Raw genomic sequence first — 12713 nt, 5'->3', positions numbered from 1 at the left:
AGATGGTAAATTACATATTCACAGTTGTGGCAGAGCTGGAAATAAATCACCACGTTTGCAGTCTGGAGGGTGATTTACTAGTTTGCCATGGGAGGTGCTCTCCCTGGCCGTGCTGCTGGACAGGGTAGTAGTTGGTACGTGCATACATGCTATATTACGATATATAAAGCCGTGTTTGCATGCACCATTTAATTTAAAGTTCAAACTTGTAATAAAGCATGACTGAGATACAGAACTTTCTAAAATTAAACCCCAGAAGTTTCAGTGATGCTGAGATGTCAAAAGGAGTTACTGTGTGACGGCAGAATTAAGTTTGCCCTGTTTTTCCTATTCCCTGCTGAACTGACCAGATAGTGCGTACAGTTTGCCGAGCCGTGTGTCCGGTGAGACAATGGTTCTGGGTCTCTGCACCAAGCCAGAGCTGAGGGGGCCAGCCCTCCCCAGACATTTTGCTGCAGAGTACCCAGGAGGTGCCTGGCCTTGCAGGACACGTGACGCTCTGCCTATTTTTGCGGGAGCAGCTGTGTCCCAGGAGGCAGATTCCTGCCCTCTTCGTCAGGGCGGCAGCGTGCAGGGAGGAGATGGGCCGTTTTGCAAAAGGCTGTTTATAGCAGCCTGCATTTTGTACCGGGGGAGCCCGAAGGGCAGTTGCTTCTTCCTTGAGGCTAAATTTAGCCCCTTCTGTTTCTGCACGTCCCTGAGCAGCAGGATCTTTGTTTCTCCCCTTTGGTGCCACTGACTCTTGTTTCAGAGGGGGGACAAAAATAGTCCTGGCTGGCATGCCAGGCCAAGAGCTTTGCACTCGCTATCTCTCTGCAGGGATCCTGGACTATTTCAGGGGAGGCGACTGCTCTGAAATGCTCTGGGATCTCTCCTCCTCCTCCTCCTCCTGTCCTGCAGCAGCAGTGGGTTTACCCAGCAGACCGCTGCCTGCCATGGTGTGTTAAAACACCGCGAGCCTCTCTCTTTTCTTTGGTGGCAGGGGCAGTCACAGGTAGGTGCCCTGTTGTGAAATCTCAGACCTGACCTGTTCAGCCTCCGCAAAGAGATCTGCCCGCCTGTTGGCAATGGGAGCAGTTAGGAGCTGGGAGCAGCCATGCAGGGCCATGAACGCTGTCCGCTGCCCCATGCCTCCCTGGGATGCAACTGGCTCCAGCAGAGAGAGGGTCGTGGCTTGCCCGGTGATCATCCTGGGCAATGGGGTGGGGGAATGCCAGGGACCCCACCGCGTTTGGAGCTGGGCTGGAGCTGCGTCACGGGCTGCACAGCCCCTTGTCCGTGTGGGCAGCCCCCCTTAGAAAAAGGCCACAAGCAAGCAGCTGAGATGGCAGCTTTGTGTCACTGGCCGTACCTGTTGCTTTGCTCCTCTAACTTGTAGGGAAAAGACCTGTTCCTTGGCCTGTTGCTGTCCCAGGAGATAGAGCACGGGGATCTCCATCTGGCATGCCCCCTGTGTCTCTCCCCCCTGCCCTACTGTCCTCTGCAGCAGCGCTGAGCCAGACCAGCAGCCCCAAGCCTTGCTCCTCCTTGCATCCTGTGTGCTCGCTGGACGACCAACTGCTATCTCTGCCTGCTGCCAGGGCCCCTGCACTGCCTCCTTTCCCCCCTCTTTTGACTAATGTGCCATCTGCCTTGCCACCATGTGTTTGGAGTTAGCAGCAGGAGCTGTCTCAGTGGCAGGACCAATCCTGCACGGTGCTGGATCTGGGCCGCTGGCCTTTCTTGGCTGATGTGAGTGCTGGCAAATCTCCATCCCTTTTATGCAGCCTTCAAAGAAGTGAAGTCCTGCAGGGTCAGGCTGTGTGTGGCTTTCTGAGTGCTGTGTGTTGAACAGTCATCATCCTGTACAAATGTAATAATGTTCAGCTTTTGTAGATGCAGGCCTCTGTGCCTGTGAAAGAGTCCAGCTCCACAGTTGGAGGTGTCTGGCAGGTGCCTCCTGGCTCATATCACAGCAGGACTCGGACCAAGCTTATGGGAAGGGATTCTGTGTCTCCTCTGATTTTTATCTAGGTCCTTGTGCCCCCTCTGTCCTTTCCACTGTGCAAATCTCACCCCACGGAAATGCATCTGCACAGCTAGTTGTGAAACAGGTGCTATAGCTATACTGAGAGTGACCTCACTTTGCATTTATAGGAAAAGCTTGGATCCCCAAGCAGAAGCCGATGGATCCTGTTTTGGAAAGTGTGACTCTGGAGCCGGAACTGGAGGAAGCCCTTGCTAATGCCTCTGATGCAGAGCTCTGTGACATTGCTGGTAAAATAGTTTCACATGAATTGGGGATTCAGGTTGTTCGACTACTAGTTTCTTTTTGTTTTTTCTTTTGTGAGAAGGGAGCTATTAAGCTTTTTGCAGTTTATCTGAATGCTGTCAGTTTTGACAGGATTTCTTTCTTTGTTAAAAAAGAAGTGTATATTTAAAGTTACTCTCAGCCCATGTGATATTACAGGAGCATGGACCAAAGCTCAGGAGGGAGAAGAAGGATTTATCAAGGGAACAGTGTGCTCTTTGATCTCTTCTCCTGTCTCTGCCACTGAATCTTGCAAATTTCAGCTTGTCACCTTCAGGAGCACAGCTTTCTTCAAGCCAAACCTCTACGAAACAATCAAGCAGACCCAGTGAGAATGTGGATTTCTTGTGCAACCTATTAAAGAGGCTGTCAGATTAGAGCAGTCTTTCAACAGATGCTCAGGGCTGCTGTTTGTTAAAGAGGTTTTCTAACACATTTTAAAGCTACAGATTTCTTGTGATTTGTGCGATCAGTCGGTTTTGTGAGTGTTAGCTCAGGGGTGGGGGAATCCAGCATTAAAAGGTTGGTGTACTTCACGACGACTGAAAAGCAGGTTGGAATGCATAGCAAGCTGGTGAGGGGGGCAGAGCGATTGCAGGTGCTGTTTGAGCCCCAACAGCATGCTCTTCACCAGGCTAAACAAGCCCCGTGCAAATTAAGGACAGGCATGGTCCCTCTCTGAGGGTTTTATGCCTCCATGCTCAGTAAGTTCAAGCAGTGTCCCATTGCTGCTTTTCAGGCAGTGTTGTCTGAGTGGAGGTGATCCCCTGCAAGCCTCCTTGCTCTGCCACTTTAGAGATGACAATATTGGTATCTTGCTGAAGCCAGTAGCATGGACTTAGCTCTGTGACTGGGGTAGGATATGCCTTGGCCAAGGGAGCATATGAACACCCCCTTGGTGCTTTACCGAGCTCACATGTCCCCTGCTGGTCTAGCAGTCGGTGAGGATTTTGGTGCTACTGGCTGCTTCTTCCACTTCTGTCTTCTTCAGAATTCCATGCTCCCTAGCAGTATCCTCCTTGCCAGAAGTCTGTAAGATAGCCTGTAGAATAACCACACCGACTAGACAACTTCTACATAATAATATCATATTCAGGCTTAGAAATGTGTTTCTGCGTTAAAGCTTCCGACATATGTACCCTGGCCAAGCACTGTGTCTCTGAGTTTTGCTTTTTTACTGTACTCTCAGATTCCTGTAAAGCCCTATCCTATAAAATCTGCCTTTCCAAGCTCCAGATCTGTGCAGCAATTATTTTCACAGAGAAATGCTGTTTGGGGCAGCTTGTTCTGCAATTGTTGGGAGAATACACTTGAAATGGCAGCAGGAGAACTGATGTGATACAAGCTGTGCTGAAATCTCAATATTGACAGTGACAGCGTTGCTCCTGTCTGTGTAGCAGGGCTCATTTAGCAGTAGCTCGTTTTGCTCCTGCCTGTTTAGCAGGGCTCACTGTCAGCCATGCTGTGTTGGATCCCTTCTTTGGCAAGGCCAGTAGGATAGCTCTGGTGGGTGGCTCCCAATAAGTCCTGGAAGGGCTCCAGTGCCTTTGGTCACCTGGGGGAGGCAGAAATGGGATGCCTTCATTCTGTTTGAGTTCCTTTGGACAATACACAGCAAGTACCAGACTTAGAAATAGTGGGTCCCTCTTGTCTACCAGCACAAACTCTAGCCCCAGAAAACCCTGTGTGGTCGTAACAGCAGATCTTTCCCTCTGTCTGCAGTCCAGATATGCACCGTCCTGGGTGGTGGAGAGGTTTCGTTGTCAGAATAAGCTGTGTTTGGGGTGTATGTGTGTCCCCAAAATGCTGGGCCTGCAAATTACTTTTCCAAGCTGTGTTGCACTCCTGAAAATTTCAGCTGTGAGTACATAGCAGAGAAAAGGGACGGTTAGATACAAACAAGCAAACTCAAAATGCCGAACCTCACTCAGACTTTTAAGACAGAGACTGCTTGGCTCTCTGCAATCCAACCAGGGATGTGCTGAGGGAGTATGGGGAAGTGGACAGTGGTGTTTGTTGACACCCTTTGCTGCAGGCTGTCCTGCCCATGCAACCCAGACCTGGAGTCACAGTGAGCTGTCACAATAACAGATGCCATTCATGTGATGGGCCTCAGGGATAGCCTTCTCCTGCAACTCCCAGCCCTTCTTGGCCAAAGCATCGAGCAAATGGTGATGGACTGGTGCCAACCAAGCATAAGAGGAGCAGCTCACGGGAAAGCAAAGTGCCTTTGCAGTGGCATACTTGAATTTTAGGGAGAGATTTGTCCTTTATTTATTTTAACCACTGTGCCCATGTGAAGGTCAAGATTTGTTCAGATGTGTCTGTTTGTAACAATTACTCACATGTCCGCATTTTTCTTTAGAAAGTCATATAGTTATTTAAAAAAAAAGTTTATTAAAAAACCAGTTTATTTTCAAACATGAACTTTCTGTGAGTAGCAGCATTATTTTTATAAACAAGAGTCTTTGCCCAAATGTTTCTAAGCCACTGGCTTCCCCCTGCTCATTTGCAGCAGGCAACAATATCATCAGATCCCCCCTGGGCACATTTCAATATGCATTTGCATATTGGTTTTGCAGTCATGAGCCTGAGATACACAAATTGGCACAAGTGTGGCTTTTGGGCTCTTACAGTCTTTGAATTTTGTTCATACCTTCACTTTCTGCATTTCAACTGAGGCAGCAGAGCTTTAGTTTCTCACAATGTCAACTTCCAAGTGTACAAAGATCAATTCAAAGCACCCCCACCCCCACTTGTTGTTGAGTAAAAACATGATGTGCGTTGCCATGCTTTGCAGGACAGTCATCTTGTGTGATGCTGGGGTTGATTTGGTTCTGCGTGGGGCACAGCTCGTCTCAAAAACCGGAATGTCGCAGCATGTGGCACATGCCCAGGTGACCAAGGGTGGTGAGGATGTGCAGGCTCCTGCTGGACTGGACCCCTTAGATTAAATCCTACCAATGGCATTTTTTTTGTCTTTTATTGTCTTCCCCTCGCTATTTTTGCGTGATGCTGAATCAAGTCAGCTACTGGGAAACCTTGGCTGTTTGTCTGTTTGTTGTCCACAAAATGATGTTCCTCTTCTCCTATGAATGATGCTACATTGGAATAAACAAGTGAGCACATTTGAGCCCTGTTGTGTATTTATGACAGCTGGGGGGCTTGGTCCCATGTTTTTATGTTGTTCTGTGCTTGCACAGGGAAAGGTAATGTACTACAGACCCCCATCCCAGGCAGCACGGCAGGTATGCTGCTTTTCCTCGCTTTGGACCCTGCAGTAATTCAAATTGTGTTCCCCTTTTCTTTTTCTGTAGCCATCCTTGGCATGCACACCTTGATGAGTAACCAGCAGTACTATGAGGCACTGGGAAGCAGCACTATTGTGAACAAAGAAGGGCTCAACAGTAAGTGATTTAGAGTGTTAGCAGGTTGCAGTGTTTGGCTTTGAAGCTGCTAGCAGAGGCAAAGTGGGAATTATTTTTAGGCTGAAAGTTGGAGTCGTGAATGTCAGAGCAGCCAGTGGTTGCTGGGGCCATCTCCGGTGCGTCCTTGCCCTATGTGAGTGAGCGCGGTCTCAGCCACTGCCCTGGCACTGTCCGGGAGCTAGCACAGCCCAGGGAACAGCCCCACGCAGGCGGTCTGCCCTCCATCACCCAGTTTTGGACCCTGAGAGGGTGTAGCAGCAGGCACTGGCTGTCCTGTGCTGGCTGGCCCCAGTGCTGGGCAGTGTTTCTGGATGCACGTGAGTGTAGGTGGAGCTCACAAGTGCTTGTTCAATCTCTTATCTTGCGTCTGTTTGTCAGGTCACACTTCCTTCTCCCAACACTGCTTCTAGAAGAGGAGAAACACATCCAAAGAGAACATGCTGCTGCTCAGGGTGCTTTCGATTTCACATGTCTTGCTTTTCACTTGCAGGTGTGATTAAGCCCACACAGTACAAACCTGTTCCTGATGAGGAACCAAACTCAACAGATGTGGAGGAAACTCTGAAACGAATACAAAGCAATGATCCTGACCTCGAGGAAGTCAACCTTAACAATATTATGGTATTTGCTCCTGTCTGCTCTCCTCTCCTCTCTTAATAACAGGACCAAACATTTGATACACAGAAGGCAGAGACCAAGTCTTTTGCTGCACAGAGTAATACCATAACACTGCAGGCAGCCAGATAAGAAAGAGCAGTGCTTCCCATCTCTGTTTTGGGCAACAGGGCTTGTTACCCGCTGTGGGACAACGGTGTGGGTTTGGTAGCAGGAGGACTCCTGTAGATGCCTGGAAGAGTGCAGCTGTGTTGAGGGAGACCCGTCTCCAGCCTGTCTGGTTAAAGGTGTTCTAGGTCGCTTTAATGATTTAGTCAGGCACATTTGATAGAGCGGCTGTTTATGTAAGATAAAATGGTCGGAGGAAGAAGGCTTCATAATCCTCACACTTGCCGTGAAAATATGAAGAAACCTCCCTTCTTGCAGGTAACCCTATCCATCTCCCACCCATCCTTTCTGTGGGACTCCCTTACTTCTTGTAGAAAGCAATTCAGGACACAGCACCACTTCTTATGTTACATCTGGGACACATACACATACTAAAAAATACAGTTTCCATCTGTTCTCCCAGACTCCAGCACCCCCATCCCATGGGGTCTGTTGAGTGATGACATACTAAAATAGCAAGAACATGGTTAACTGCACATGCACATTAAAAACACTTGTGCTGTGCCACCTGCACCTTTCTATGATGAAAAGATTTTTACTTTCATGTATTTGATTCGGGCTAGTGACCCTGAATGTCCCTTGAGGACACCAGGCTGAGGATCTGGCAGGCCAGCACTTTTTTTGTGTGTTGGACTCGGGACTTTGGGACACCGTTTGGAGAACTGGGGTGTGGCAGTGGAGATGGTAAGCTGCTGGGTTCTGTGTTATGGCTTTGCAGATGGCCTTGACTATAGATAATTCCACATGGTGGGATCCAAATGGTGTGGCAAGAAGTCCAAGTTGAGGATACCACTTACAATTTTAGACAGGTGAAAATTCATGCATCTGAAAAGAGTATCTAAAGTGCTTGATAAGTGAAAAATACTCATTTTGTAGGAACTCAGAATAAGCAGCGCAGATTTATTTTCTGGGCTGAGACCTAGCATGGCAAATATTAGCCTGAAAGATGTTGTATAAAGCAGTCAGATGTGTCTGTGGTTTGTACTACAAGATCATTTCAGGTCTTTCTGGATCAGGCCCCGTAGGTGGAAATTTTCCTGAATACAACATGAATGCTGCTTAGTGCTGTCATTCTTATTAAAAAGTGTAGGAGCAGTGCTTTGTAGGCTCACGGATCCTGGTTACATACATCCCCACAACGCCTGCGTTCGTAAGTAACTCTGTTTCTGGGCAATTAAATTACACAGCAGAGACATTGTAGCTTCAAATCAAGGCAGTGAATTATCAGCAGAATGGGAAATAGGATGGAGACATTGCCATGCTCTTTAGGCCATGCTGATTGTAGCAAGAGAACTGGTAAAAACATTTATCGATCCCTTCCTAAATTAATTCAGGGCATTCAGTGATTTTACCTTGATAAGACATTTGAAGTATTATTTAAATGGATTGCATATTCCTTCATATGGATGATGGCCTAACACAGATTTTCTTCATTTCCTTTCACAGAATATTCCCATACCAACTTTAAAAGCTTTTGCAGAAGCGCTGAAAAATAACACCTACGTGAAGAAGTTCAGTATAGTTGGGACACGGAGCAACGATCCTGTTGCTTTCGTAAGTACTGTCCGCTCACCATCATAAAGTTGTGAGAAGAGCTGTTCTTCGGCAAGGTATTTTCAGAGTTACTGACTGCTTTTGCACCTTATGGTGCGTTTGGCACGTTCTGCGCCTCTGGTATTTGGTGCAGTTCCTTCAGTTTCAGGAGCGCTAGTGAAAGCCAGCAACAGACAGGCTTTGGTTCCTTCGCTTCCTTTTTCAGCTGCGGAGATTTCAGGACACAATCCTTTAATACCATTTGGTCTCATATTCATCCTCAGGGATCTCCTGGAAAAGGAGTGGGAAACAAGAACTGACTTCCTAATGGCATTTTGTAAAAGCAGTTTGTCTCTCTTGATTTATCCTACATCAGCACCACCCCATTTGTTTCCTGTCGGTACAAAGCTGTACGCCGCTGTGTGCACACCCGTCCCTCCCCTCGCACACGTCTGCTCCGGCTCTCTTTCATTTATTCCTTTGTGCAGACCTGTGCAGAAGCAGGACTCTGCATTTCTTGTGTGTGGCCTCTGTGGGTGATAAAGGGTCTTTCTGGCTTCTGCGATCAGTGCTGAATATCAGTGGAGATGCAGAGAGGTGCTGAGCGTTCTGCCTGGCCCTCGTGCTACCTTCCAGGCTGCATCCTTGCACACGCCTCCAGCACCATTGCAGACAATTTTTGCTCTTCTTCACTCAGGCCACCCCTACCTACCTCCACTCACACATGTGCACACCAGTTTCCTTTTAGAAAAAAACTTCTTTTTGGAGGGTGAGTACAGCTCTCACATTATTTCAGGCACTCTGGACTGGGGGAGAAGCCTGTGCAGACAGCACTGGTGCTGCTGAGGGCCCGCAGGGTACTGTGCAGGGCTTAGGGAGCTGTGGAGACAAGTGCTGTGAGAGTGGGTGCAGGGCAACCCTGCTGCTTGGGCATCGCTTTCTGGTCCTTCTGTTTCATGACGTAGACAGGTCCTCCCATGCAGCTTATGAAATGAGATGAGATCATCAGGTCAGGTGGGGGGGGTTGGGAGTGTGCCAGCCCACTTCTGGTCTTACCCGCTGAGGGAAGTGAAAGTGATTAATATGGTTGTGATGCCACTTGGGAAGACATCTTGGACATGGAGAGTCCCTTGTTGTTCAAGACAGAAGCTCCTCCCTCTGCCTGCTGTGATGGGCATCTCAGCCCCGTGCAGAAGGATGGCCCTAAGGGTTTGTCCATACAAGGTTTTGCTGTGGCCTCCAGAATGCTCATGTTCAAGAATCCCCCTGCAACAGGGTGGAACCCCCTTCACCCTGCACAGAGCTTGCCCATCTGGTGGCAGGGAAACCACTCAGCATGCAGGGTCCTCCCGGTGTCCTCCAGAGGTGAGGGATGTTGAACCCCTGCTGCTCCGGGGTGCTCTGTCCCTGCCTGTCTGACTGCCAGCTCTTCCTGCCCACCTCTGCCCACAGGCACTGGCAGAAATGCTGAAGGTCAATAACATGCTGAAGAGCCTGAATGTGGAATCAAACTTCATTTCTGGGTCAGGGATCCTGGCTGTTGTCGAAGCACTTCAGGGCAACACATCACTCATAGAGCTGCGCATTGACAACCAGGTAAAGTGTGCACGAGTGGAAGCTCTGATCAAGTGAACATGTCCTGGTTGCAGGAAATTGAGTGGCTGGTCAAGGTGGAGGGTGGCAGCCCACCACCACTGCCAGGCTGCTTTGAAGAGGTTTCAGCCCTTTGTTTCTGCTGCAGTTCCTGGGCGGTATCTGCTGCTACCTACAGTAATTAACAAAGGCTGTGGCAGTGCAAAGCAGCTTTCTGTGTTCCTGGTGCTGCCCTGGAGAGCGGTCATGCTGTCCCATATCACGCCTTGCTCCGAGCTCTTGCAGGGACTTAAATAATAATGTCTACTTTGTAAAACTGAAGTTTTTGCTACAATGCAAGGGAGAGAGAAGGAGAGCTCCAGAGTGTGCAGTGGTACAGATGCCATGGCAAGTTTAGCTTGCCCAGAAACCCGGGGGGTAGTAGTGAAGCAGCTGAGCTATGGGAAGCTCAGGGACAGGTGACTGGGAGTTCAAAATCATAGTTTCTCCAGACATCTCTTAGCTGGAAATCTGTCCAAGAAATAAAGTCTTTGGGCAAGAGGACTTGTGGGAATGTCTGCTGGAGGAATTGGAGCCACTCGGTTGTACCAGGAAGAGGCCAGTGGTTTGTTTCACCAGCTCCAAGTCAGAAATGCCAAATGGACCAACAGGTCCAAAGAAGGAGGGAAGGGGTGGAGATGGCAGATCTAAGTGCTCGCTCTGAATCACCCTCTGACCTGACCAGCTTGCTTTTCTGTTTTCAAAAGAGCCAGCCCTTGGGTAACAAAGTAGAAATGGAAATTGCAAACATGTTGGAAAAAAACACCTCGCTGCTGAAGTTCGGGTACCATTTCACTCAGCAAGGTCCCCGGCTCCGTGCCTCCAATGCCATGATGAATAACAATGACCTAGGTGAGTCATGCTGGCTGCAAGCCAGGGAGCATGGGAAGGTCCTGTGGGCAATTCCTGGTGGGAGAAGGGCAGAACTGCTCACTTGAAGGCTCCTGTGAAGGTACTTGAATTAGAAACCACCTCTTGAAGGGCCTCATGATGACTTGCCCCTCGAGAAGGAAAGCAGCCTTCACTGACTGGTTCCCTAATGCAGCTGCTGTCATGCTCCAAACCTGGAGATGCTGGGCAGCTAAAATTCCCAGAAGGGGCAGTGTTTTTGGCAGTAACAGTGGGTCTTGTTGGGAAGGGAGTGAGAGCTGTAACATGCTTCAGTACGGTGCGTGTTACAGCATACGGCACATGGGTTGTGAGCTGCCAGCACTTGTGATTCCTGCCAACTGCTTGTCTTCCTCCAGCTTCATTCCCATTTTAACAAGGAGATGAAAAGTAGTAGAGTTGAACTTTGATGGCAGTGGGACTTGGCCCATCCCCTTCAGCAAAACAAATTGGGAGTGTTCCTAGGGAGGGGTGGGAAGCCACATGGCTTTGTTATCTTTATACCCTCAATGAAGTGATCAGAAGTGCTTGTGAAGCAAAATGTGGGCAAGTTTGCACACTGCCGTTTCAGCCAATGCATGCAGCAGAGGCTTTCCATTGCTTGGCTACAAGCTGCTGTAGAGCACTGGAAATCAGTCCAGCAGTGCAGTATTGAATGCAGCCAACGTACCAGCCACGTTGTACTCAACAGCCCCTAACTGCATAGGCAGGGTGGTTACAAACACAACAGCACCAAACCCCTTCTTGGCAGCGGCAGACAATATATCTGGGAGGAATAAGCAAAAGTATGCAGATTGTCCTATTTGTACGTTAGGAAGAACACCTCCCCCAGGACGGTGGGGGTTTGCAAGACTCAGGGACAGAGCCAGCGGCTGCCCTGACCCAGTGCTAGGCAGAGCCCTGCTGTGAGCAAGAGGTTGGGCTGGGGGTTCCCAGGGATGCTCCCCCCCCCACTAGTACTGCTGGGTTCTGCCAGACACATCTAGAAATCAAGGGCTAACAGGCAAGGTCTGAGCAAAGACCGAACATAAATGCCAGCTGTGAAGAAATGGTGGAAAACTGGAACCCCGTATTTTAATCTGCATATGGTTCACTATGGACAGGGCCTGCTGTCCCTTCATGAATCAACTTCATGTTTAAAAGCCACAGAAAAACAGCTTTGAGTGGCTGCCACATTTTGACAGATGATAAGTATGTTGTGTTTTAAAAATAAATAAAAAAATCAATCATCTTGCTTCAGCCAGTACCATGCTCCTAGGAAGCACACCCAAGCTTAGAGGTATGTGCCAGTTTTTCAGTGACCACACAGAACACTCAGTGTTACGGTTCACTGCATATTTATTCTGCCTGTGGCTGCATTCCTGGTCACTAGAGAGCTGCACCAGGAAAGGCTTGCTATTTTCTGTCCTTTGGAACAAAGCAAGGGTTTTAATGACCATGCAGCACCTGGCATACAAAGTAATCAGCTGGAAGATTTGGATCTAGTGTTTTAATTGTTCCTACTGTAAGGGGAGGAATTCACCACTTGCCTTCCACATCACAGTTGTGCATTTTGCCTCTTTGACCATTAAGATCTGCATTTTTGTCTGATTTGGTTCTTGTTTGCAGCTTGTATTCATCGGTGTGATGGTCTCTGGCAATAGCGTCTCAGCTCCACACCTGGACAATGTATAAGTATAGAAAAACTTTATTTTCCTCCCTGTCAGCAATAGCTCTCTGCTTGTGCTCCACCCCAGTGCTCTTGCCTACCATCACTTGATGCTACCAGAACTTGATTTGGTCCTGTAGCTTCTTTTCTCCAAGATGCTCTATATGAACGAACTATGAAGGCTTTTACATTCATCCTCATGAGCTAACTTCTGCATCCTTTTCATAGCTTTTTTTATTTCTTTTTCCTCACACACACTTCTTGAAAAGTTATGAGTGTAGCTGCCACAGCTGTAAATCAACTTTAAGAGTAGATGTGAGACTGCTTTGACCATGTTGACCATGATCAGAGGGCTGGAGGCTAAAGGCTTAAGATAAGAAATGAGATGGAATTTTTTATTAAATTTGAAATGGCAATTTAGAAAAACTAGCAAAGGAAAAACTGTGGCATCCGTCTCCTGCAGTCTTTACATCAGTTAGCATCAGATGATGATTTGGCCCAAGTCAGATTA

At 48.4% G+C, this 12713-nt stretch overlaps 1 protein-coding gene across 8 annotated transcripts in view; it reads left to right on the top strand.

Annotated features, from left to right (window-relative positions):
• The window catches only part of TMOD1 (tropomodulin 1), a 30225-nt gene that overhangs the window by 16276 nt on the left and 1236 nt on the right, over nucleotides 1-12713 (top strand). For 6 of the 8 annotated variants that reach the window (XM_052777231.1, XM_052777228.1, XM_052777232.1 and 3 more), the window contains exons 4-9: nucleotides 2137-2256; nucleotides 5608-5697; nucleotides 6209-6339; nucleotides 7948-8055; nucleotides 9487-9630; nucleotides 10374-10518. In XM_052777231.1, coding sequence (XP_052633191.1) covers nucleotides 2137-2256; nucleotides 5608-5697; nucleotides 6209-6339; nucleotides 7948-8055; nucleotides 9487-9630; nucleotides 10374-10518 — 738 coding nt within the window. Of the gene's footprint in view, nucleotides 1-2136; nucleotides 2257-5607; nucleotides 5698-6208; nucleotides 6340-7947; nucleotides 8056-9486; nucleotides 9631-10373; nucleotides 10519-12162; nucleotides 12229-12713 lie in introns of all 8 variants that reach the window. The other 2 variants (XM_052777234.1, XM_052777236.1) reach the window with 2 other exon arrangements.

This window comes from Harpia harpyja, chromosome Z, assembly GCF_026419915.1.
Source record: "Harpia harpyja isolate bHarHar1 chromosome Z, bHarHar1 primary haplotype, whole genome shotgun sequence".
NCBI lineage: Eukaryota > Metazoa > Chordata > Aves > Accipitriformes > Accipitridae > Harpia > Harpia harpyja.
This window is presented reverse-complemented; position numbering and strand designations above follow the sequence as displayed.